Genomic DNA, 27,915 nt, shown 5'->3' with positions numbered 1-27,915 from the left:
TTAAGAGCGCGAACGGACGGGATTGGGTGCAGGGCAGTGCACCGCCCTAAAGCCGGGCAGGACCACCTTGCCTTTGCGATGCAGATCCGCTTGGGTGCCTGTGTTCAGGCGCTGCACCAGGAGCTTCTCGTAGAGCAGTGGGTGGTAGGCCCCCAGGGTGCAGGCCGCATCGTAGTACAGCTCATGATAGTGGCAAAGCTCTGTCTGCCGGACGGACGGGATGTATTCATACACGTGCACCTCTCTGCACATGGACATCATGATGAGGATTCCTGGTAGGGAAAGAAAATTAGAACCCAATGAACAACAAGCAAGAAAGATCATTGTCTTGAGTGGTGGCCACTAGTAGGGATGACTGTGACAAGAAACTCGTGCTCTACACAAACTGTCTTGTCATCACTGCATCTGCAATGACATGACTTTCATCAGCTGGAGTGCAGGGGGCGCACGGGGCAGGGGTGGGGGGCATATGGAGATGTACTATTTCAGCCAGGTACAGTGGCACAGCCTTGTAATCCCAGCTACTCAGAAGGCTGGGGCAGGAGGATCTCAAGTGTGAGGTCAGCCTCAGCAATTTAAGAGACTCTGTCTCAAAATAAAAAATAATAAAAGGGTTTGAGGGGGTAGCTTGGTGGTGGAGCATCCCTGGGTTCAATCCTCAGTACCGCACAGAAGTAAAGAAACTTTTTTTTTTTTGGGTGGTACTGGGGTTCCTGGAAGCCCTTCTACCTTCGGGTTACACTCCCAGACCTATTTTATACTTTTTATTTGGAAACAGAGTCTCTTAAGCCAGCAAGGCTGGCTCCGAACCAGAGCGATCCACCAGCACGATCCTCCTGTCTCCGCCTCCCAAGAGTGGGGATTACAAGCGTGCGCCACCATGCTCGGAGTAAACAAACATTTTAAAGTTACTGGTTGGTGCCTCTCTTTTTCTTCCAGGGACTTCCAGCTTCTTTTCTTCTTCCACAGTAGACTGATGGATCAGTTGTGACCCTTCCTTCTGGCCTGCCACAAGTGACTGTGTTCACTTTGTGCTCAGTTAGGGCCAACTGAGTGCAAGAAGCCGGCACCTGCTGGATGCCTGATGTGCGCACCACAGCCATGCAGAAGTCACCCTCCTGCTTAGAGGTGACAATTCTATGAACATTTTTTCCTCCCTTGCATAAATCATCTATAAAAAATTAACATGGTATATGAACAAGCCATCTGCACAGGGACAATTAAATTCTCTTTTTATTTCTAGTTAAGCGAGATATGCTCTGGTGTGTATGTTCACAGGGAGTGAAGTTTTCCTGAAGCCCATATTTACAGAGAGAAGTTGGCTTTGGTGTTTTCTAATTGGGGTTGTGGATACTGCACTCTGCCCAGTCATGGCTGCCCTTTCTCACCCTAGCGTGTGTATATTGTCCTGGCTGTGACCAAGGAAGCACCTCTAAGGTGGTACCCGTCAATGGATATCACTGATTAATATACTCACTGGGTACATATGAAAGGTAGGCAAAGGAGAAGAATATTCTTTAAAATTTTAAACTTTTTTTCAATCAGCACATTTAGTTTATTTGGCACTTTGCCTTTTAGCTTCTTTGAAGACTGTTGTTAATACATACATTTGCATTTAGATTCAAACTCTATCATATAATAAATGCCAAAAAGCCTTATTAAATGTGGTTAAACCTATACATTGGTTTTCCTAAGGGTTATTAATAGCACTTAAAAATCCACAAAAAAAAAACCCTAGGGAATAAATTTCTCATGCTTTGTTGAAGAAACTCGCTAGAGGTCAATGTCTGAGGATGTGTAACTTTCACCGCATGTGTATTAAGGCACAGGGCACATGTGGAAGAGATACTGCAGGGAAAGAGAGTGGGTTGAGGGAGGACAGAGCCTCGGAGTATTGTTGGAGACCTCTTCACTTTCACATTATCAGGTTGGGCACAATTGTGGGTAAATTATTGAAAATTTAGGGAAACTTTCTTTTAAAAAATTTAAAGAACTCACCATTAAATTTAAAGACAGGGGCAAACCAATAATCAATCTTCGGATGACCTGGAGACAATGTCTCAACCTCATGCTGAGAAAAATATATGATTGTACCTCCAGCATCTCTTGGGAAGTGTGTTGATGCCAAGCCTCTTCACCCACAAATGACATAAACACGGAGCTCACGCAGCTCTCAAGTTTTCTATAGGTGACCACTGTTATAAGTGCTTGTGTTAGGAGTTCTCAGCATACTCCTAGGCTTGATGATTTGCCAGGAAGATCCGCAGGAGGCAGCACCCAGCTGTACGTACGTCTACACTTTATTATGGCAAAGGATGCAAAATAAATCGGCAAAGGTTTCCCCTCTGTTATCTGGAGTCCCTCTGGTATTCCTAATATTCCCTAGTTCTGAGCTTGGCTAATCTCACTTAAGGGTAGGAGGTGAAGAAGGCTGAGGTTGGTCCATGGAGGAGCTACATCCGTATACGTGGTAAAAGTATGACTGTAGCATAGTTAACCTGGACACTCATTGTTGGGAGGGGGAAAAGTGGAAGTGGTGGGTGGGAGAGGGCACCAAGCACAGTCTGAATGTATGCCATTTTCAATATAATCCACATAAAAATAAAAAATAAAAGAAGCAAAGAAAAAGTGCATGGCAGGAGGCCCAGGGGAAACCAGGCACAAGCTTCCAGAGCCCTCTCCCAGAGAAGTCACACACAATGCATTTATTTCCTCCAATGAGCAGAAGCGACTACTATGCATAAACTCAAATCCCAACATTCAGTGTGACAGTAATAGGATATACAGCTTTTAGGATGTGGTTGGGCCATGGAGATGGATCTCTCACAGACAGAGTTAGTGCCCTTATATGAGAGACACTAGAGAGTATCTCTCCCTCTGATGCCAGGTGTAGACATGAAAGGAGGGCAGAAGAGAGCCCTCCCCAGGAGCCACATTGAGCTGCACCTTGATCTTGGATTTTCCAACCTCCAGAACTATAAGAAAAGTCACTGTTTAAACCACACAGTCCGTGTTATTTCTATTATAGCAGCTCCCAAAGGAAAAACAAACAATAGGGCATGTAAAATATCAACAACCAGAGAAACTTGATAGAAACTCAGCATTCAGAGTTTTTGTTGGGAGCTGGACAAGCAGGCAGATTCTGGCTGGCACACAGCAAAATTCCAGTTTCTTGGAAGGAGAACAAGTGTGTCTAGCCTAACCCATTTTGCTTGCAAAAACAGCACAGGACAGTGAACCACTCTTATCAGTATAAAGGGTGTGGGAACCTTTCTGAAACCCAAGTTCCTGGATGCCTGCTGAAGGTCAAATTCATAAGCAGGCTGTCCTACAGAAAATCAGTCAAGCCTGCCACGTTAAATCTCTTCTGCACCGATACCATATATACAGACATTCAAAGTCTCACATGACTTCATAATTCCCCCATGCCAGGCTGACAGGGGGTTCACATCTGGTTATGTTAAAAATGCTATTGGTTTCTTTTTTCATTTCCTCTCTTACATCTGCTCAGGATTACCTATAATACGAGAAGAATATAAATCATCAAATACAGTGCTATTCATTAAAAAATAGCTTTAAAAATCACTCAAGGAATTTATTTTAAGTAATTATGTTTACTGACTACAAAAAATTAATTGCTTTCAAAACTAATAAAAGTTTTACTGCTTTCCACATAGAGTCGGACTTTTTGAAAGGCAGATGAATATGTAAACACTTTTTAAATGTATTTTTCCAAGCCAATCGAATGGGCATGTGGCCAGCTATTTAAGATCTTCAAACAGAATTCAACTAATGATAAGTTTCTTATGTGGCCAAGTTTTACAAATGAGTCCATATGAGAGATTCATTTGAAGAAAAAAAAATAGTATTTTCCAGGCAGTTGTGACTCAAGAGGCACTCATTTGCCAAATTGTATGTTTTTAAATATTATATAATGTAACATAATTATGAAATCGATTAAAAAGCACTTCAACTGGTCTTAATCAAATGTCATGTTATATGATTCAGCATAATAAACAGATGGACATTTATTTATTTGCTCCAAAGCCTGGTCAAAAGTGCATTTGAACTTATGTTCAGGATATCACAAGTTATGAGTGAACCCGGCTCTTTATAAATCCCTATTTGCATGTAGAGATAAATTTATGTCTTATCAGAGTGTAGTATAGTTTAGTTATTTTACACTGAGCTTAGTGATTCCACCAAAAGTATGTGGCTTTTTACCTGGAAGAATATTTAAAAATCACGTTCAAAATCAAGAATAGTAAAGTTTTCCCCTTGATGGAAATAATTCTTTCATTAAATCTCAAAATGAGCTATGGTTATATAATAGGATATATTTTAATTTCCAGGTACAATTCTTATTTTTTTCTTTCTTTTGGCGGGTTTGGGTGTGGAACCCAGGGGCATTTGACCTCCAAGCTACACCCTCTGCCCTATTTCTTATTCTTTATTTTGAAACAGGGTCTCACTGAGTTGCAGAGGGCCTCACTAGTAGCTGAGGCTGTTCAGGAACCATGATCCTCCTGTCTCAGCCTTCCAAATGCTGGGTTTACAAGCGTGAGCTACCATGCCCAGCTTAAGTCAACTCTAATAAATGCTTGAATATAATGCATATGCAAATTTAAAAACAGGTAGGGCTGAGAATAAGCAACAGAACACGGCAAAACACTTTTTTTGAACAAGTGGTAAAGGTGAAAGGCTAAGTTTATTGAATGTGTTGGCCTAGTGGAAATCTATGTTGTTTCTCCACAAATTTGATCATAAAATGGAAAAACTACAAGAGCTACATGTAAGATTTCTTAAAAGAATAAAAAGTGACTTTTAAAATGACATTTAAAAAATAGAAATAATAAAGACAACTAGAAAATATAAACTTGATGCAATAAAAGAATAATGTGCAAAGCAGCTACCACATTAAATAAAATAATATAATGTAAAAATATATTTTTACATTATAAGCACTTGAAGGCCAACTTTTAGTTTATTTATATTGCATCATTTGACTCATTGTCTATGAAAAATTCAGAGAGCTTTTCTTAATCAAACAAGTTTGTGGCACATTTTGCATAATCATTACAAATAAGGATGTTACGTACCTTATTATTTTATGTTAATGTTCTGAGCTTGGTGGCCTATGGAAATATTAGATCCTCAAATGTAATAGAAAATAGAAAAGCAAGAAAGTTGTGACTTGTTTTTAAGCATATTATTCCTGTGAATGTATTTAATAGCCCCAAATTACAGTGTTTGCTCCTGTGATTTTCAAACATTACTTGTAATCAGTATAGACTGCCTTTGAAACAGAGCGAGTGTGTTGGTGGTTTCTATAATAAAAATTGGCAACTGTATATTATAAATAAGTTCCATGTCTGTGTGTATGTTGGCTGGGATGCCTGGTTGCTGGGTCTGTCTGTCTGACAGTGCTCAGGAAATGAGCCAGGAGTGGAGAGGCTGGTCCCTCCCAGTTGGTCTGGGTACCGCTTTCGTGTCAGTGTAAACAGACTTAGCCAGGCTTTATGACCCTAGGCGAGCTCACTCATCTTCTATGAAATTATCTAACAACATGAGGGCAAAAGGAAAGCTGCATGATTCCAGGTAATTCACTCCTTAGTCAGCCGGCAACAGAATCACCATGAATTCACTGCACTGAAGAGCATGACACAATATCCTGGACCCAAACTGTGATGAAAGAGAAATGTTCCTCAGGTGTAAAGAAGCAGCTCCTAACGTGCTGAGAATATGAAACCTACAAAGATGAAAAAGTTGCTAAAAAATCGTCGGTATAGATCATCTGCATCACTTTGCTACATCCTTTTAATTTTGAAAATACTTGTGCAGCTCAGTAGCTGGAAGAATCCCTTTATTGATTCCGTGGAGAGGGGGATGGTACATGTAATACATCTCCAATGTATCTCCTAGTAGACCTCTTTCTGAGATACTTGTAACTGAGAACTGATCAGGACTTTGTTTAGAAATTTAACTAGTTATCCAGGTGTGATGGGCATGCTTGTAATCCCAGTACTTGGGATGCTGAGCTAAAAGAATCTCAGGCTGCCCGGCGGACGTGGTGGCACACGCTTGTAATCCCAGCATTCGGGAGGCAGAGACTGGAAGATCACAGTTCACAGACAGCCTCAGCTACTTAGTGAAGCCCTCCACAACTCAGTTAAGACTCTGTTTCAAAATAAAAAATAAAAAATAGGACCTGGGTGTAGCTCAGAGGTAGAATGCCCCTGGGTTCCATTCCCAGTACTGGAAAAACACAAACAAACAAACAAACAAACAAACAAACAAACAAACAAACGGAATCTCAGGTTCTCAGCCAGCTTCAGCAACTCAGTGAGTCCCTTTGCATCTTAGTGAGACCGTGTTTCAACATTACAAAATAAAATAGGGTTGGAAGGGTAGCTCAGAGTTAGAATGCCCCTGGGTTCAATCCCCAGCACCATACACACACACACACACACACACACACACACACACACCAACTAGTTAATTGCTGAGTAAGTAATAAGTCAGAAATTATCAATAAAAACAAAATGTAATATCTTTTGCTCTAGTATCAGTTCCAGTGGGGAATTATCTTAAGAAAATAGCAAAGGAAAGAAAAGTTATATATTCATAAATAGAATAAGATTATAGTATATATTGATGCATGAATATAGTAATGATTCACCAACACAATTACTGGTTGATATCAAACACTTTGAAACAACCAAAACACTCAACAACTGAAGAAAAGCATAAATTATGATATACTTGTATGATGTAATTATGTGGCTTCTGTAATACCAAAGGAAACCAAGGTCAGTTTTCACTTTGATTAAATAAAACTTTACGCCAGGTCAAATGTTACATAAGACACATTACAACTCTAGTCAACAGTAAACACTATCTGTTGTGCTCAGCCACACCATGGCCTGAAGTTTGAAAATGAAACCAAAACTATTACTATCTTCATTTTATAGGCAAATGAACTGGGATTTGGAGATGGTACATATCTTGCTTAAGGTCAGTTAATTGGGCCAAGCTTTGATTCTGCAGAGTTCATGGTCTTAACCACAGTGCATACGCTGACTGACAGGTGAGAATGTGAGCATCCTACATGTAAGACTAGTTACATCAGAAGTGAGGACTCATAATAGATCTCCACTTCCTAACTCACTGGTTTATTCCTTTGCTCAGCCATCATTTATGGTGTGCCTCTTCTGAGGGGTCCCTTTCACCACACCTATGTTAAAACCCTAATATGGTCAAGGCTAGTATACACTGAAATAAAACCATCATGGTAGTGTCAGGAAGCAGGGAGAGATTATTCCATGTAAACCTCTTTTTCCTCTCTCTAGGAGGACTGCCAATTTTTTGGAGATAGTTCAAAAAAGTCACAAAGAAAAGCTCAAGAAGTAAAATAGTCATTCTCTTTTTTGAGGTTTGGTGAAAGTTTGGGATTCATATCTTTGTGTGGATAAATAGTATCTCTAAACCTCCCTAGATTTACATGTTAATACAATGGGATTTCTTGAAAACTTATGTTTTTACTGACCTTGTTACCAGCAGTCAAAATGTATTTCAAAAATTATTTTAGCCGGGCATGGTGGCATACACTTGTAATCCCAGCATTTGGAAGGGTGAGACAGGAGAATCATGGCTTGAGGACAGCTACTACTTATTGAGGCCCTTTGTAACTCAGTGATACCCTGTTTCAAAATAAAGAATAAAAAATAGGGCTGGAAGTGTCACTCGGAGGTAGAAAGCCCCTGGGTTCCATCCCCAGTACCGCAAAAAAGATTATTTTAAAATATCTTGAAAAATAAAGATCAGTAATCAATGGGCAACATTTTGATTTAGGTTCTTATGTTTCACTGCAATAAATATTCATCTCTATAATAATGGTTTTTCAAAATATTTTGTTAGAGGGACTTGATGTTTAAAAATAGAGAACACAATTTAAAAATATATTTTAACAAACTTGAGCTAACTATTTTCGGTATGCATTATAGATATTAAACTTTAATAAATATCTACTATTAAAGTGAATGCATGATAAAGGTACAGTTTAATGAATTAAATACAAACATGTATTTATATTGTATTAATATTTTAATAGTTCACATACAAAGTGTGGTCTACAAATAAATTCTGTTATTTTATTTTATTTTTTAAATTATTTTTGGTGGTACTAGGGGTGGAACCCAGAGGCTTTCTACCTCCGGGCTATACTCCCAGACCTATTTTATATTTTATTTGGAAACAGGGTGTCACTAAGTAGCCAAGGCTGGCTTCAAAACTGTGCGATCCTCCTGTCTCAGCCTCCTGAGGGCAGGGATTACAAGCGTGGGCCACCACGCCCGGCTAAATTCTGTTATTTTAAAAGCATAATAAATTATTAGCTTTGATAAATTCTCTGTGTCCATAAATTGCAAACTTCTGAAATGAGGCATTTTTTTAACAATAAGTTTTGGTGAGAAGGGATTTAGAGTTTGCTTCCTTCAAATGACCGTTAGATGTGTTTCTCAAATCCTACAACTTTTCTCTTGAAGTAGAAAAAAAGCTCTATTATTTGCAGATAAAACAGGAACTTATTTAGTTGCAAAGCAAGTATTTCTGTCTAGATCTAATTTCCTTCTCCGCTGGAAATGATAATACAGAGATCTTGCAGCTGAGAAGAAAAGGCATAACCCTGCCCAGAGGCCACAGGGAACTGGGGTCAATTCTGAGTCTGAAATATCCCCAGACCCATGAACTGAAAACCACTTAAAGGAGATTGCTTCTAGAGTCTTTTTTTTTCTCCTTCCTATACTTCTTGCTTACGTTTTTTCCCAGCAAGCACATGCAACACACACACACACACACACACACACACACACACACACACACGCCACAGATCCTAATTCAACAAAGCATAAACACATGGTCTGGGAGCCACCCATAAGAACGCTGGTGTTGGGCGAGGGCTTACTAATGAAGGTGCAAACAAGACGCTGTCCTTAGTGAACAGAAAACATGAGTTGAATATCTCAGCACCAGGCTCATCCATGAAACATGACCCTGACCATGTGGACGGGCACAGCAAGATGCTGCCAAGGTGCTGTCTACAAAGGAGCACTGCCCGCCCAACTTGTGATCGGGGCACATAGCTGAACTGTGCAAATTGACACAGGCTCATTCCTCCTAACAGCTCGTATGATGGGCTCTTGTGTTCAGGGGCTGAGGTCCGAGGTGAGAGTACTCAGGGATGATTAAGTGCTGACAAGTATTAACAAGTCAATACTTTTTAACGTGACCTTCAAGCATGAAGGGCAGTTGCAGAACACTTTCTGATTAACAGAAAAGAAGAAACCGCATTGATTTTTTTTTTCAAAAAAAAGTTCTTATGGCAGATAGATTGAGATGAGGGTGACATCATTCCACTGCTATTTATGAATGTCAGATAAATGATAAAACAGACGGCGGCTCTTGCCCTATTTCTGTTCAAGATCAAGGAGGATGTTTAAGAAGTACAACAATATCGAAGTATTCAGAGGGTGCTGTCAAAGTTTACCCATGCTGTCTCTACTGCAAGAGCAGGATGTGAACTCAAGGAGCCCAGACTATTTCTTCTATTCCATCTTCAATCCTCACCCACAAGGCACAGCTTGACCAGTCGGAACTTAATGACTCCTCACCAACTTGCTCCTTTTCCTTCTTTTCTGATGGGAAAAACTGAACAATGCTGTTCTATACAACTTTCTATGATGATGGCAATATTTTCTATGTGTTCCTAGCCACCGAGGTCACGTGGCTTCTGAGAACTTGACGTGGGGCCGGTGGGACTCGGCAACATTAGTTATTTTCTTATTTATTTTGAATCCATTGGAGCTTAAATAGTCACCTGTGGCTAACAGCTGCCTGCCGTATTGGGCAAGGCAGTGCTAGTAAGAAATGATGGTACGTTGATAAGAGACCTTATCTTTAGACAGGTTTTGTTATTATTGCCATTTTTCATCTGAAGATATCCAGAGAAGAAGGATTAAGCAACTTGCTCAAGGTCAGAAAGCTAGCAAGGTTCAGAGAATTCAGACCCAAAACTTAGGTGTCTGTGACCTATAGTCTTGCAGGGACATGGAACTGCAATTCTCTTTCATGCATAAGAAAACTGAAAGGTAATCGCCAGACTTTGCAAACTGCAAGCTCTGGGTAAATAGCAATGAAAAGAAGCTGGCCGTATGTGGCATGATTTCTTTAAAAAAAAAAAAAAGCAGATTGGAAAATACTTTTTTTGGCTATAACAATCTACCTTCAATTTTTATATCTGACAGTCTCTCTTCCATAGACTTTGTGTTAAAACATTTGCCATAATGAAATATTAGCCACATAAATTCAAGGAGACAATATGAATGAAGTCTTTCTTAAACTCATGTCATATCCTATTACACTAAGTATTAGTCTATTGCGTTTGCCCTTTGCTGACAAATCAGATTATGTTTTCTTTCATAAATCGACTGGATCCTATGAAACTACACAAAAATCTAGAATTCAGAATTACAAAAAAGTGATTTAAAGTAGGCATGGTGGCTCAATCCTGCAATCCTAGTACTTGGAAGGTTGAGACAGGATTGTAGGTTTTAGGTCAGTGCATGGTAACTTAAAGAACTCCGTTTCAAAATAAAAAATTAAAAGGGCTAGGGAATGTAGCTCAGAGGTAGAGAAAATACCCTGAGTTCTTTTCCCAGAAACACACACACACACACACACACACACACACACACAGTGATTTAGAAACAAAATATCAAACATGACTCCAAAAAAAGGGAAAAGTCAGGGTTCATGAAAAATAATATGCAGTCATATTGTATATTTTCTCTTGACTACACAATATTTTACATTCTTAAAATATTATAAACCCACTTCAAAATCCTCAAAAGCCTCACCTCTAGATATGTGTGTGTCCTGCATCCCAAACCAAACTCTTATTATCTTCCTAAATCTCTCCTTTATTCATGAGGACTCTCTGTGTAGCCCAAGGAAGGTGCAGGATTGTAAGTTCATTGAAACTGAGTTAGCAACAGAGCCAGTATTCTTTGATTCACATATGGCCTTTCATATTGCAAGGGAGGATATAAGATGCACCTTAATATTGCCTTACCAAGAGAAAAATCAAAGAGATAATGGGGTGATAAGCTGAAACATAGATAAAGAAATGGAGCAAAACCACAAACTTTGAGGATCAAAGCCTGGCTGGAAACAACACGGGTTAAGTATAACTATCTTGCTCTATAAGCCCACTTTGTGATTAGAGCTAGTGGACTCTGGCTGAGAAAGCTAAATGAGATACCGAAGCTAGTCTTATCAAAACCTTTCTGTATCAGTAACCTTGCAACATAATCTGCTGTCCTAGGTTCACAAATTCTGCCTGGCATCATGGGAGCTATGTGAGCAGGAGTGAGGGACAGGTTGACGAGAGCCGTCACACACACCTGCAATCTCAGTACTTTGGGAGGCTGAGACAGGAGGGTTGCAGGTTTGAAGCCAATCTCAGCAACTCAGTAAAACTCTGTCTCAAAATTAAAAAGGGTTGAAGATGTAGCTCAGAGGTAGAATACCCCTAGATTCAATCCCTATTACCCTCCAAAAAAGAGAGTGCTGCAGATTCCTCAACATGCCTCTCTTGTCTCCTGTCAAAGTACGGGGTTTAAGTTGCTTCTCCGTGAATCTGATGAGTCCTGAATTTGTTCTAACCAACAGAATTGCACATGTGACATCGGTGTGTCTCTAGGCCTCCACTTTAAGAAACTGACAGCTTCTATAGCCTGTCTTTTAAAACACTCTCCCCTGAGCTACCATTTTAAGAAGCCTAATTACAATTACATTGGGTCCACCATGAAAGAAAGATTAGATGCCGGTCAGCAGTCCCAGCGAGATGGGCCTTAGCTTAGCCATCTCTGCCAAGCAGCCTACCCTGTAAAGAAGTGCATCCATCAATGTCAGAGGGAAGAAAACAGTCGCCCCTCGAAGCCAGTCCTGACCCACAGAGTCATGGGAGGAAATACAAGTGTTCTTGCATTCCCCCTTGGCATTTTGGAGTAGATTGTTATGCAGTAGTAGATAAGTGGAACAGGTTATTTCTTTTTACTTTGGTTAATCTCCAAAGTCACTTGTTAATTGCCCTTACTTTATTATACATTATATGTCTATTAAATATGAGGCCTCATGTTACCAACCCAGTCATATGAATTTTTAACCTATACATACCAATGAAACCAGAAGATGGTGGGTTTGGCTGAATCTTCTCCTTGGTATTCTCCTGGATAATGTCCCAAAGCTGCCATATAAATTTAGGATGAAGTATATAAAATGGCTGAGTTGGGTTTCTCTGACGATGTTGAATATATGGAGTGAACAGGTTGTAATCTGGCTTCTTGTACCACTAGGGAGAAAAAAATAATAAAGAAACGCACAATCAAGCCCAGAGGACTATGCTGTAAAAATAAGATGTACAACATTCAGACAAGTGGTTTTAGATACTGGGGCCAGGCTGGGGCTGGAGGGAGAGCAAGGACCATGATTCCTCACTGCTAAAGAGATGAGGACAAATACCAGGGCTCTAACCCTAGAAGGGGTAATAGTATATTCATTGGTAAAATAATAGCAATGGTTAGATCCAGGGTTAGTAAACTTTTCTTAAAGGATCAGATAGTAAACGCCTGATGCTCTGTGCACCATGTGACCTCTGTGGTCTCTTCTCAGTGCTACCACAGTATAAAGATACTGAATGGGCATCCTGTGTTCTAATAAAACTTTATTGACAAAGACAGGTGGTGGCCAAACTTGGCTTATGATAATAGTTTGCCGATCTCTGGTCTTAAATATTGTATTTCAAAAATAAGTTTTCTAGATTGTTTCTATGGTGACAAACATACCATTACTGCCTAGGTCTGGGAGTAGGGTGTGAGGATCCATTGGGATGGACTGACATGTAAACTCATAGGGTGATAGAACTGTTTTCTTGATTATGACGGTAGTAACATGAGGGAATAATACACATCAGTATGTAATTTACATTTATTGTAGTATACTATATAAACAAGCCAATAAAGTTGACTTAAAAGTCGTTAGAAATGTGTTGGGTGCCACCGTAATGTGATATTTGGAGGGTGCATGGGAAGGGCCTAGCTTCAAGGACCTTGAGAGCGCTGAGGTCCCTTCAAATAGAAACCACAGGTATTCCATGGGTGTATATCAAGATCCCAAGTACTATTTCACTGGTGAAATGTTCTATGGCTTTAAGATTTTTGAGAGTGGCTGAGCCATATTCTCTTTATTAAACTAAGCCCCCAAACCAGGTTGCATTAGCAAAGAAACAATAGAAATGTGGGGCCAGAGAAGAAATCCTTTCTTTCCAGATCCTCCCATGGCAACACTGGCCCAAGTAAGAGATTATGTCACTTGTATTTGAGCACTGTTCCTTCCCACACTTGTCAAGTGGGGCATCTCTGTGCCTTGAGCTTGGATGCTTCCAGCACAGGAAGAAACAAGGTCAATAGCCAGAAATGTTCTGTCTATTCACAAATAGCAAGAACGTTGCCAAGGCTTAAAGCTGGAGACCCTCAAGCTGGGAAGAAAGTTGGCAAGTTCCAATGTCCATTCCATGCTTGATTCTCGGTGGAATGTCCATAGGAGAGTCAACCAGAGAGCTTTGCCAAATAGTACACAGCAAGGCTGTGTCCTCTGTTTTTCTGGAAATGGGAATCTGACAAACAGCCTTAAAAAAATCACTTTAAAAGTGATTGTGATTTTCACCTCTGGTTAAGAAAGAACTTGTTAGCAAGCATGCTAGATCAAAGTCCAGTTTTGATTTCAAGATGGAAACCATTCTATCTTGGTGATCGCTTTTGGAATGTTACTGCTTTGGGGAGCCAAGATCTGTCCTCTGTGGACCTGGCAAACCATGAGAGTCTGATGGGCTCATTTACATAGTTCACGACATCCTTTGCTAGGCAACAAGTTCACTGGATTTTCTTTCACGCTTCCACCAAAAGTAGCTAGCTATTTGCTTAAGGTGATGATGGTTTGCCAGAAGGTTCCAAGTACAACCTGCTTCTCTTTTGATGACTACTAATAAAATTGTTTCAGCTCTATTGTGTAAAATTTAACAGACTCTGAGGCAGAAGCCAAAAAGAAGTACACTCAAGGGAAGGTTGGAACAGGCTGCATTTTAACAGCAATGAGCAGTGGATGCACAAAGTTTAGATTTGCCTGCTTACGACTTCCAATTTATTTTCAAAGATCTTGAAAATCGCTTCAAGAGGGAAGTCACTCCGCCACAATGGAACAATTGTGAGTTTAATCAGCCCGACTTTTGATGTATGTATGAATTTCTGAGCATTTAGATGTGCTGCAGTTTTTTGCCCATTCCTTCAGAACAAAATCCCTTTAGCATTAGATGGATAATGTCCACAAGTTTGCTACTGTGGCTGGGTATAAAAATAGTGTGCGCATCCATGTACTCAGTACCACTGGGCAGTTTGTTCTGTCAAGGTGCAATTCGTGATTTGCTCCCACGATTAATCAGCCAGAGGCACTGGGGTCAGGGAAAAAGGAAATACTTACCAGATTAAGATTGGCAGAATAAGGAGCTGGATCCCAGGCCACCAAAATGACATCTTTGTATAGATAGCTATCCATGAAGTGATGGCTGGGGTTAGTCAGAATCTGCAAGTACACAGAAAACAAGAAAAGCATTTCAAAATCAGTGTTTACTTCTTTAAAAGTGTATGTTAAGAGGTGAAAATTGCAAAGAAGAAACCCAACATGGCTTAGGTTTTCTATTTTCCTTTGGGAGAGAGGGGGAAGCTGACATTGGAGGCTGAAGCACTTACTTAAAAACTATTTAAGCCAGGAGTGGTGGCCCACTCTTGTAATCCCAGTACTTGGGAGGCTGAGACAGGAGGATCACAGGTTTAAGGCTAGCCTCAGTAACTAAGTGAGACCACCTGCAACTTAGTGCAACCCTGTTTCAAAATAAAGAAAAAAAATAGGACTAGGGGTGTAGCTCGGAGGCAGAATGCCCCTGGGTTCAATCCCTAGTACTGCAAAAAAAGAATATTTATAAAAGTGAGATTTTTAAAAATAGTAACACTAGATTTTTTTCCTTTTTTTTTTCAACCAACATTGTATTATACCTAGTGGCCTAGACTCCAGTTCCTGGGAGTCATAACTCCCTAGATAACTTAGTAATTTAGGTCCTCATCTCTTCTACAGTAACCTTGACATGTAATCTGGAGATGGTGTGAAGAATTGAGTAACAAAGGAGCCTACAGAATGCCAGCCACAAACCTCCTTCCATGGCTTTATCTGGTTCTGAATAAATTACTCAATGTCACCAGCCAATCATTACTTTTTAAAAAACTATCATTTGGGGGAAAATATCTTTTTTTTGCTATATTTTAAGATGCAAATTTTCAAGCTAGGTGTAGTGGTGTGCACATGTAATCCCAGTATTTGGGAGGCTGAGGCAGGAGGATCAAAGGTTCAAGGAAAGCCTCAGCAACCTGGGCAGGCCATTAGCAACTTACTGAGACAACCATTTCAAAATAATAATAATAAAAAAAAGGATGGGAAATGTATCTCAGAGGTAGAATGTCCCTGGGTGGTTCAATCCCCAGCAACACACACACACACACACACACACACACACACACACACACACACACAGAGCAATTTTTCACCAAAAGATTTTCACACATTTTTAATGTGTCTATAGGGTGTGTCTTATAAGCAACATCTATTTCAATCTGGTGGGGTTTATCATTCTTTCTGGGAAGTTGTTATTAAAAGAACTGAAGATCTTACAGCCAATGACATCTATGAATTAAAGCAATATGGTAATTGCTTCTTACCTCACTGCAGGCTGCCTGGTGCACTGGACTGGGCAGAGAGCTAATCATTTGTTCTGCAAGCAATTCACCATAAATCACTTATCACCTCATTTTTTTCTACATATTTTTGAAACTCTAGAAATTGTTGTGGTTTGTTCTAACAGTAGTTCTGCCATAAATTTGGAAGCCATTCTTATTAAAAACAGAGAAGAAAAGAGGTATTTTCATTTCCAACTAAAATAACTCATTTTTAGTTTCTAGTACTCCAAACCACAAACTAACATTTCAAAGATATCCTAGGAAGTCTCAGATTTTTACATCTATATTCCTTATTTCCTTGATTTCCTCTGAACTTAATTGCCTTTTCTCATGTTATAAAATGTAACATCCTAAGTTGATGATTATAAAATTATCTGTGTTATATCTAATCTGATGTTCTTTTGACTTTACTTCTCATTTATATTTATATAACATCTAAATTCTCATTTATCTGCATTTTTTATTATTTTTTTATAACTACTAGACTCATGGTATTAAACAAGTATTATCATCCTGGATAATCAGGTGATTATGTTCATTTATCCTCTTACACTATTTGCCTATAGAATGTACATCCATAAACACAGTCCATCTGTCTTACCTGTGAGTTGATGATGCGCACAGTAGTTTTATTTCCAACATCTTTCTCATAACCACGTGTAGGAGCAGAATTAAATCTCAAAACTGCATCATGAGAATCTAAGGGCACATAATTGACAAACTTACTTTTTCTTTCTGCAGAATCATATAATCTAGGAAAAAAAATGTTTAAGCAAATCTTTCAATACCTGAAGCTAATTAGATATCACCGGCAAAATTAGTATCATCTATTTTTCAGATAACTGACTGCTGATTTAGGATGAGATCTTGGCTAGTGAGATAACATAGAAATGCACATGCAGCCGCACACCTCATTATAGGAGTGAGTCAGTAATGGCTGCCATGTACAACAGTGGTCTCATGTAGATTATGTTGCCCAGAGACAACTGTAGCATCTTAGTACATTCTGTGATGTTCTCAGTCATGAAAGTGCATAAGGATGTGTTTCTTGTTTCTCTGAATGTAGCCTCATTTAAGAAGAAAACCAGCCCTGATTTCCATGCAGCCTTCCATACTGTTGCAGAAGTCAAGAAGACATATGTGAGAGCAACCCTGGACCCTTCTGTATTCTTAGGGCCATGATCTGACTGTGCAGCCCCGGAGGCTGGGAGAGACTGCCAATGTCACCAGCTGCCTGAACTCTTTATGCTGTGTAATGACACACCATGGTCCATTGAGCTTGACCTACAACATCCATCTTCATCACACTTCATTCAGTGTGGCGGCAAGACTTTTCCAAGTTCTCTCTGCCGGGCAGAGAGGTGCCCTTTGAAAACAAGACTCCACATCATGGAGGCTGAGAAAGAGACAGAGCGAGATATGGAAGAAAGTGGGATTAAAGGTGGGAGTGGGGAATAAGTTTCCTTTGCTTAAGGCAGACTATAAACACACGTTTCTTGAAATTCTGAGAAGCAGAGTGAATGAGCAACAGGGGGACTTCTGTGGGCTGTCTTTGACCAGCCTATCATCCCATGCACTTTCCAAGCTTGACTTGCAGGGAGTGTCTGTGCGAGAGGGTGAGGGGTGACATCATGCATTTCTGATCTGCTCAAGATCCAACTGATTCAAGTGCTCCATGCAACCTGACTACACCCACTTAAGCCCCTAGAGCAGCCTGCCTTTCCCCACTTGGCTCCTGCTTCTCCTAATCTGCATGTCCTCTTCTTATGTTCTGAAGAGTAGAAAATTCCAGGGCTGCTCCCATGAAAACTGTGTTACCAGAGGTGGTTTTTATTTGCAAGTCTTGAACTCCAAAGAATTGGGATTCCGGTTTTAAGCACTAAAATTATCCCAGTTTTGAATCCATAAAGCTTATCTAGCTATGCCATCAAACAGTCCTACAGTATTCTTTGGGGGAATTTTACAATCGTCACCAAGCTATGACTTTGGTCTACCACCTGTTGTGGCAGATAAAACTGACGTGCCACATAAGCACATTTATTTGTGCACATTTAGTCTATGATGACGAAATTGAGCTGTTGAAACAGAGACCGAGGCCTTATAACTCAAAAGCCTGACATATTTTCTACCTGGTTCTTTTATAAAAAAAAGTTCAAGTTCACCAATCACTAGAGTTGAGGGAATCTATTCTCTATTTAAATGATGACAAAATATTTAAACACTTTCAGTTAAAACCCAGTCCCTTACTTTGCACTTATTGGCACAAAAACTTTTTTAGTGAATTGCTTTATTATTTATTTTTATTAAATAGCATGTTATCATAAAAATTCAAATGATATTTGAGCTAGGAAAAGTTAAATTATCCACTGCAGTAGAGCTCACATTTTAGTCTCAGGACTCTATAATAATAATAATAATAATAATAATAATAATAATAATAATACATGTTTACTGTGCTAGCAAGCAGAACCAAAATGTAAAATGTTTATTATTAATGTATATTAAAAATAACATTTAAAATAAAAACTATATAAAAGCAAAATAATAGTGAGTGTGTGAGTGAGTGAGTGAGTGGGAAGGCTGACAGTGTTTTGAACATTTGCAAATCTCTTAAAGTTCTGTCTTTTTAGAAGCCAGTTGGTTTTTCTCCTCTTCTACATTCAATCTATTGCAATATGTTATTTTAGCAGGAGTATATGAAGACTCAGATATACCACTAAAAAGGGGAAGGCTATTTTAGCAGCCTTCCCAGAGAACTGTGAATATTGTTCTTTGACGCTTCATCAAAACTGGACAAATGCCAGTGTGTTAAAGGTTGTTTGAAATGTGGATTGTGAAGCATATTATCAATGGATATTTCTTCCTAATCAATTAATGACTTCAGGTATTACTTTTGAAGTACCCATCAAGATTCTGCTGGCACCAACAGCAGAATGTCTGCATCTACCAACAGACAAGCCTTCTTCATGGGGATTTCCTCAGAACCTATTTTGTCTCTAAGTTAGGGGGGTTTCCAAATTGTGGATTTTTAGAAAATTCAAATGAATAGTACAAATCCAAGAATCTAACTAGTTCTGCTACATTATAATTCATCAGTCTATTTTGCCACTTAAATGGGTCTTTCACCACTATATGACATTTTATTTCATGCAGCAATCACTTGAAAATTCTGTTAGTTCAATAAGTTAGGCAGATTTCAAATATTGATGCATTTCATTAAGTATTCAAAAACCACACTGGTTATCACCACCACGGATCTCACCAGCTTTCAAATATGTGAAGCTTCCAAGCTAGTAATTGCAAGCTTAAATTTTATTACTAGAAACAAATATTGTCAGTTATTTTCCTACAAGTGACAGGCTCGGTTAATTTCCTTTTGAGAAAATATCTGCCAAATATCCAAGTCTGAATAATTAAAGTGTGTCTGCCAGTCATTTTTTTCCCCTCTAAGTAAAAAGTGTATTTCATGACAAGAGAGGCTAATCGAGCTTCCAAAGCAATCCTTACAAGAGTCTTTCTGGTATCCATTGGTAGGCAGAAGGGCTCTCTCCTATTTCCCACTTTGCCACCAAGGATCTGAAAAACACATGTGCTCCAAGATTGAGATTTCAGAGAGCGCTTCCTCAAGTCCATCCACAGTGAAGCATGCACCCTGTCCCTCCTCTGTGATGCTTGGTGGTGAAAGATACCATGATGATCAGGGGCATCCTTCGATGTCACCACCCTGATTCATATAAGCAGGCAGTGGTTCTAGTCATCCTTACTTTTGCCTGGCCAGTGCCAATGTCAAAGTTAAAAAAAAAAAAGGACTTTTGGGCTATTATTACAGGAAACGTTTTTACCTTATTGACCACTGAAAGGGTCCTGGGGACCCTGGATGGGTCACACTGCTTGAAGTCATGACCTAGGGCCACCCCCTGAAAAAGTAGAAAATAAAAGACGGCCACCAGACAGTGAGGGGCTCTGGGTATTCAGGTAAATCAGTGACAAGGCCAAAGAAGACGTGTGATGCTAATTCTCCCCAACAACACAGCCACTGTCTCAAGGTTAGATGAGCAAGCTCAGGGTCTCAGGCAGTGGGTACATTTCAAATGAATTGAGTGATCATTTCAATGTAATCACATCACCCTTAAAAACCTACATGGAACCGTGTTCTAGGCCTTCCAATGACTTTTCAGGGCAGACACAGCACCGAGGAAGCAGAAAGGCAGAGCCTGTGGAACTTGTGCTTAATCTGATGGAGGCTATCTGTGAGCAAGACTGGGTGGGCGTGTTGCAGGAGGAGGCCAGAGGGACTCCCAGACAGGTGTGTTTTGGTCATGCACGCCTGGCTGTGCATTGGCTCCGTAATGCACCTTAAAAATATAAGCTGCCCATTCACATTTAGAAGAGAAGAAAGTGGTCCAGCAGCAAACATGAAGGGAACAGAGGGAAACTTGATATTTGAAGAAGGCATTTCAAGCCAGAGCAGCGCTATGTTGATCTTAAGAATGAAGCCTGGATAAGTGTATTCAGTGAGGAAGATCAAACCCTCCAGAAGCTGCCAGGCTGGGAGGTGGCCAGGACCAGGCCCCTGCCTCACCTTGGCCTGCAACCTGCATCTTCCCCTCTTCCTCCTGATCTCTACTAATCAAAAAATTAAAACATGCAGCATCAAGGGAAGGCAAATGTTCAGTCACTAGGGTATGGCTGTCCTAAGCCTTGAGCAGTCTCTCTCCCCTGGCCTGATACCTTCGCCTTTTGGCTCTCTTCAAATCCAGGACCTGGAGTGTTTCCTGTTGCTATGGTTTGGACAAATGTCCCCCAAAGGCCCAAGTGTTTGATTCCCCAGCCTGGGGCACCATTGGAAAGTGATAGAAACTGGGGAAGGTGATAGCAGGAAGTTAGGTCAAGGGAGTTATTGGGATGCTGGTTTCTCTTTTCTTTCTCTCTGCTTCTCAGCTGCCACGAGGTGAGTAGCATTCTCCGCTACACCCTTCCCACACAATATGCTGCCTCACAAAAGACCGCGAGCAACGAAGCCAAGTGACCATGAACTGAAACCTCTGAAACTCTCAGCCAAAATAACCCTTTCCTCCTTTTAAGTTGTTTATCTCAGGCACTTGACAGTGACCCAAGCTAACATACTCTAAAATGAAAACACACCCTGCTGCTTCTCGGACTCTAATCCAGGGCACAGGACGAGGACTGAGCTCTGCCCACCAGACTCCAGGTGCCTCTCTTTCCTTACCTATAACTTGGGAATCTCTATCTCTACTTTATCACCTATGAAGGCTGAGGCTGACAACAGCCAACAAAGAAAAAGCCTTAGATAGGTCCTTGTCTGTAGGAAACACTCTTAAGTGAGACCTATTATTACAACTGCTAAGTGAGACCAGCTTCTGTAGAAAGATGTACAAGAATGTCTACCTGCTGCCCTCCTACCTTCCTAGCTGGATTTATTTCTCCTCTCCCCTGGTCTCTGTGCTCCTTGCCACCCTCATAACCCCAAAACCTTGCTGTGTTGGTTCTTAGCTTCCCAAGACACTAGGCCTTCTGCCTGGATTGCTTGTTGGGAGCGATCTTTCTTCCTCTTCTCTCTACCCACTTAGCTGCCAGACTTCAGGGCGAGATTGGATTCCATTGTTATCTCTACCCTTTCTATCTATCTCTCCCTCAGTTCTCTTCAATCCACAGAAGACTGAAATTGTCTGGTTAAGGTCTGGATCCTCTCACCCCCACCTCAGGGTCAGACAGAATTGAATGGTTGGGAGCCCAGAGTGCTGGCGCACCCTTGTAATTTCAGTATTTGGGAGACGGAGAGACAGGAGGATCGCAGGTTCGTGACAAGCCTCAGAAACTTCATCAGAACTTGTTTCAAATTAAAGAATAAAAAAACAGGGCTGGGGGTGCACCTCGGAGTTAGAACACCCCTGGGTTCAATCCCTAGTAACTAGCCCCCCAAAATTAATGGCTGGGTCTTTGCCTTATACATCTTTGTATGTAGCACAGGACATGGCAGAATTGGGGACCAATAAATAGCTAATGCTTGCTGAATAACTTTGTGAACTATCTTTTCGCCCTTTTAAAGATAAGGTAACAAGACATGCCATATTCAAAGCTCTCTTCAGAATACTCTGGGTTCTACCACCTCCTCCTCCCCATCTACCTTCTACCTCCCACCCACTTGCCAGCACTCAGGTGTCGGATACACAGACCTTGGTCTTCCACATCAGGACTAATACTGTTCATCCAGAGAAGACCTCCCTCCTCTGTAGTGCTTCCTCAGGACTGTGACCAGTGATCTCATTAGCACATTATTATTGCTTACATGCATGGTGACAACCGACTATCTTGCTACTCTGGGAAGTCATGTTCCATGTTTCCATTACAGTTCAGGTGGTTTTTCAACAACATATTCAAAGTGGAGGTGTTCACAACTGCTGTACTTTTCCAACCCCAAACAATTACTCAGTGTGACTGACTCAGTCTAATAGAAGGGGCTAGGGGGGCCGGACTGCATTGGCCACGGAATAAACGGCAGGGGGAGCCCGAGGGCAGACAATAGACACATCTGAGGTGTAACTGGGTTTCCCTTTGCAGAGTACTGGGGACCTCCGCCTAAAGGTGGGGCAAGTTTGCACAGACGACCTTAGGCCCTTTTCAGCTCTGCCTTCAATCTCTCGTAAGATGATGACCTATGGTTAGTCTTTCGAGCATCACTTAAATTAATTCCCAAGCAAATTACTTAGGTGCCAACCTGTGTTCAGCTACAGCATGCCCCAATGTTCCAAGATGACGGAAGGAGCCTACCATGTGAATCTCTTTTCATCCTGAGGACCATTAATGACCATATAGGTTTAGGCATATTTTCACTGGATTAGGAAGGAGGTGTGGATGCTGACGTGCATCTTCCAAAGATGAAACATTTTCTGTGTTTACAAATTCAATAAGGATGGGATTATGTGACCTAAAAATGGTAGCACAAAATCTGAGCCAAAGAAACCTAGATAGAACAAGAAAGAAAATTTTTAAAAATGCCAGCATGTTCTTCATTTGTGATTTTACAAGTCTAATCACGTAGTATAAGAGCACACCGCCTAAATTATTAGTTTTTCACATGGCATAAATTAAACTTGGATACTAGAAACTAACATATATGTAATGTTTGCGGTATTTCATGGTTTTTTTTTTTTTTTCAGGAGCACGGGTTTGTGGTGTCTTTCATAGTCTCTTTCAAATTCTGAATAGAGTTTAAAAGGCTCTGGTCAAGGATATTTATGCAGGAATAAAGAACAGGGGCATTCTCTCTGACATGCAAAAACATTCCAAATACTATGTATTTACAATGCAGAGGTGTTTAAAACAAAACAAAACCAGAAGCCAGTTGCTGTCTGCTTCAAAGCATACTACTTAAATTCCTCCTCTACATTATTAATATTGGTCCTTGGAAATGGGAAAGAACTGTGGTGTTATTTCACCCCCGGGACCTCTAAACACTGCTCTTTCTTAATAAATTGTAGGCTGCTCTGCTCTGGCTTTGGTACAAGCTTATGTGACACATGGATGGTGTTATTATAAGCCTGCTGTAATGTCAGCACAGAACACAGGGACCCCAGACCACAAGCCCAGATTTGTTTTTGTTTTTTTTTTTTAAATTAACTTTTGAAGAATTTCCCATCCAGCTTCATTGCCAAGGACATAGGACTGAGGCCAGGGCTTTCAGGCTGACCTGTGGCCGTATCACTCCATCCCCAAACAACCTTGGAACACAGGCTACTCTTCAAGGACACAGAAAAACTAGCAACGCACCCTGAATGTCACTTCTAGCCTAGTTACGTTACTTCTAGACACTCATGAATGTTACTTCTGGACACTTCTCCGTATGTCTGCAGCAAGAATGCATTAGATGAGGTGGTTTTGCGTCTAGACTTGAGGCTGAAGCTATACATAGTTTCAGGCATACAGTAGGTGCAAAAAACATGTTTGTTAAGTAAATACATGATCCTAAAGGCCAAGCTGCCTGCTAACTGGGGCCGTCCAATCATAGAGAGAAGTCAGAGGAACAAAGGTCCCCAAATTGCTGAAGGAGAGAAGAGCCCCAGAAGCAGAGGGGAATGGGTATTTCTGGCAAGAAGAGGTTAAGAGGCTGGGGAAGGGAGGGAAATAAATGCAATCCAGGGCGGAGGGAGATTTCTATAGAGTGTCAACACCATCCTCTCCAATGCAGAGCCTGGAGTCTGGGAAGGGGGAGGAACTTGAGCCCTACCTCAACCGAGAGGTATCGGAAGATGGAAAAGGAGCTGGGATGATTAATGTATGTCAGCTTGGCTAGGCCATGGTGTTTAGTGGTTTTGTTAAACAGCAATCTAGAAGTCCCTATGAAAGTGTTTTGTTTGTTTCTGGATGTGATTTGTATTTAAATCAGCAGACTTTGAGGACAGCAGAGTACTCTCTTGGATTGTAGATGGGCTTTAGCCAATCAGTATAGGGCTCTAAGAACCCGGCCAGACACTTCCTGGGTGTGTGTGTGTGGGGGGGGACTTCAACATGGAAGAATGCAACATGGAAACCCTGCCTCAGTTTCCTACCTGTCAGCCTGGCAGATCTCAGATTTGAAAAGGCCCCAGCAATTACTGAGTTATGTCCTTAAAATAAATCCCTCTCATCCCTCCACTGGCCTGTGTCTCTATGTTTCTCTCCAGCACCCTGCCTAATACAGTAATTGCGAAGCACATCTGCTCTGGGGCTCCGGGCACCAACCTGAAGACAGTCTTGTTGGTGAGATGGGAAACCAGGACAGTACTGTACTGTCCTGGAGAAGGTCCCTACTGTGCACACTGGCCATGTCCCCAAGGCCAGGCCTGGGTCAAGGACTGGGGGCCAGAGCTCACTTTCCCCCTAGAACATGTTCTCTATAGCAGTACGATGTATTCCAGAGCCCAAGGACTTGAATTTGGTCCCTAAAGGAACCAAAACTATCATCATGTAACCTCTCCGGTGTCAATGCCTCTGACTGGGCAATCTTTCTTTCTTTTCCTTCCTCCTCTTATATGTGTGTGTGTGTGTGTGTGTGTGTGTGTGTGTGTGTGTGTGTGGTACTGGGGATATAATCCAGGGGCACTCTACCTCTGAGTTACACCCCAGCCCTATTCATTTTTATTTTGAAACAGGGTCTCACTAGGTTGATGACACTCTCACTATTGCTGAGGCTGTCCGCAAACCTGTGATCCTCCTGTCTAAGCCTCTCAAATACTGAGATTACTGGCATGCACCACCATGCTTGGCTCTCCTCTTGCTCCTTCTCCCCCCATATTTCCACCACCCCACGGGCTGCCCTGCTCTGTATGTGGGCAATGCTGGAAACCTATTGCAGGAGACCACTGTTCTTATGACTGATGACATCTAATGCATTAAAGGGGGCAACGGGGAGGAGAGAAGGGGCATTCTTCCTTCTCTCCAAGAATCCCTAAGACCCTGCTCCCAAAGAATAACTCTGCTGGGACCTCCATACAGACTTTGCAGGTCTACAGCTAACCCTGGACACCAGGTGCACAGACCCCAGCGGACCTACCCAGGAGAATCAGAGGCACATACAGAAAAAAAAAAAAAAAAAAAAAAAAAAAAACCGAAACCCAGGACGAGGACACCTACCTATCTCCTCTCCCAAAGAGGAGTTGAGGATGGAGCCCGCGGACATGACGACGGCGCAGCTGCGCAGGCCGCGGGGGTACAGCTGGCCCAGCGGCACCGAGGGCACCAGGCGGCGCCAGCCCAGCGTGGAGAAGGGCGCCTCGGTGCCGTCCAGTGTCCGCACACGGCCGCGGCTGGCCAGTTTGCACAGCAGCTGCGCCCTGCTCAGCCGCGCCTCCTGCTTCCCTCGGAAGCGCACTCCGTGCTTGTTGGCGTTCAGGTAGTCCCGCATTGCCTTCTGCAAGCGCGGGCTCAGCAACCTGGAGGAGACATTCCCTTTCCAGAGCCGGTACAGGAAAGCCCTCGACATGGAAGCGTACAGCCGGTCTCCATCTTCGCCCTCCTCCAACACCTGGCTCCTGCCCCGCCTTCGGTGCGTCTTCTTCACCTGCCTCCTCTGGACTGGTCCTGCTGGCAAGGCCCTCTCCCTCTGGGACGGCTCCTCAGGGGAAGGGAACCCCAAGGTCTCCTGCGTATGGCTGTACCACGCTGGCTGACCCGCAGCAAAAAGGTAGTCGTTGTCCTCCTCGGGGTAGAAAGCACTTTGAGATTTTCTCCCCACCTGGGATGAAAAAAACTCTTCATTTTCAAACCTATCTGGGGCCTGGGCCCAGTTCTGCGGGTCCCCGGGACCTGTGTGAAAGGGGCCGGAAAGGTGTCCACCCTGTGCCCTGTTGGCCTCGGCGCTCCGGGGAGAGGAGGCCTCCTGCAGGGCGCCCATGATGGCCCGCTGGTTGCCCTGCACAGGCAGAAGCTGCCTGGTGTCCAGGAACGGGAAGGAGCTGGGCACTGGCTCCGCGGGGTTGCTGTCGGTGAAGTAAAAGAAAATCACCAGGAAGAGGAGGACCCAAGCAAATATTCCGAAAAGCATTCCTTGTCTCCATTGCTTCAGGTGTGGTTTCATGGCAGATCTCTGGGCTGGGCGCCTGGGTGTCTGGGAGCACTGAGAGGCTGGGGGAGACCTGAAACACAGCCAGGAGATGCAGTTAGTCAGTGCATATCCACTGCTGGGATCCCCTGGCCAGGGCAGTGTTGGGATGGGGGCTGAAGGTTACATGAGAAACTGCCCCCGTCTTGTCTCTTAACCAGTCAAGGGGACTCACCATCTCAGCTGAGAGTGTGGGAGAGGAAAAGCCTTCCCTGTGTTACTTAGGGACATGTCTACCTCCCCGCCTTGAGATCCGCTGTGGGGGAGGGGGGCATTACAACCAAATCCACCTATAGCTGAGTTTATAGAATTCCAATTTGGTGAAACAAGCCAGGAGTGAAACATAAATTGCCTACTCTTATCTGCTTATCAGTTTGCCAGCGGCTTGAAACCCATCTACGTAATGTCTTGGTGTGCCTTTCCAAGGGGCAACAACCATATCAGATTCCTCATGGTCTCCTCCAGGCCTGGAAAGATGCCCAAAACATACCAGGGGTCCACCATCAGCAATGCTTTGGTCACTCTGGCTGCAGATGAATGGGACCTCAGAGTGCCTGTGGACTTCAACAACCCTCGGAACAAGGCCCTCCTAATTTTGTAACCAAGGCAGAATTGCCAAGGCTAAGCAATAAACATGGGACGTCCATAGCCTAGATGAGGAAATCGAGGTCCAGAGAGATTAAGTAACTCATTCAAAACCACAGAGCTGGCAGGCAGCAGATAGTTATTGGGGTTTCTTTAAGTGGGCATAATTGATGAAATCATTGATCATGGGATTGAACTCAATTTTTAGACCCCTCTTTTTCTCTAGAGGTGGGATTGACCCATAGTTTCAACTTTGTCATTTCACCTGATTGGTTTTTCTAGTGATCAGACCCCCAACCTGAAGCTATTTAGGGGGCAGTGTGAGTCAGCTCATTAGCACAGCAAATCTGTCCTTCCTCAAGAACTGGGGAGTCTTAGAACTCTCCAGGTCAGGAATCAAGGACAAAGACCAGATGCTTTTTTTCCACACTGGGTCTGCAGTATCTAATTGATTAATTAAGATACTGGGGATTTATGGTGGCATGCATTTGTAATCCCAGTACTTGGGAGACTGAGACAGGAGGATTGCAGGTTTGTGGCCAGCCTCAGTTACTTGTGAGGCCCTCTGCAAATTAGTGAGACCCTGTTTCAAATAAAAGAATAAAAAATGGGGCTCGGTGCAGCTCGGAGGTAGAATGCTCCTGGGTTCAATCCCTAGTACCACACACAAAAAACAATATATTGGGGATTGACCTCAGCGGCATTCTACCTCCCATTTACACCCCTAGCCCTTTTATTTTGAAACAGGGTCTCCCTAAATTGCCAAAGCAGGCCTCGCATCTGCATTCCTCCTGTCTCAGCCTCCCAAGTACTGGGATTCGAGGCGTGCAC

At 42.1% G+C, this 27,915-nt stretch overlaps 1 protein-coding gene across 1 annotated transcript; it reads right to left on the bottom strand.

Moving 5' to 3' along the window:
• Positions 1-26,475, bottom strand: ST6GAL2 (ST6 beta-galactoside alpha-2,6-sialyltransferase 2; the record flags this gene model as incomplete). The annotated part of the gene is made up of 5 exons (XM_080711810.1): positions 1-272; positions 12,235-12,409; positions 14,593-14,694; positions 16,501-16,598; positions 25,533-26,475. 5 exons carry the CDS (start codon positions 26,473-26,475, stop codon positions 1-3), a joined length of 1,590 nt encoding a protein of 529 aa, XP_080567936.1.
• Positions 26,476-27,915: the final 1,440 nt, after the last annotated feature.

Source organism: Muscardinus avellanarius (genome assembly GCF_963383645.1).
Source record: "Muscardinus avellanarius genome assembly, chromosome: 15".
NCBI lineage: Eukaryota > Metazoa > Chordata > Mammalia > Rodentia > Gliridae > Muscardinus > Muscardinus avellanarius.
This window is presented reverse-complemented; position numbering and strand designations above follow the sequence as displayed.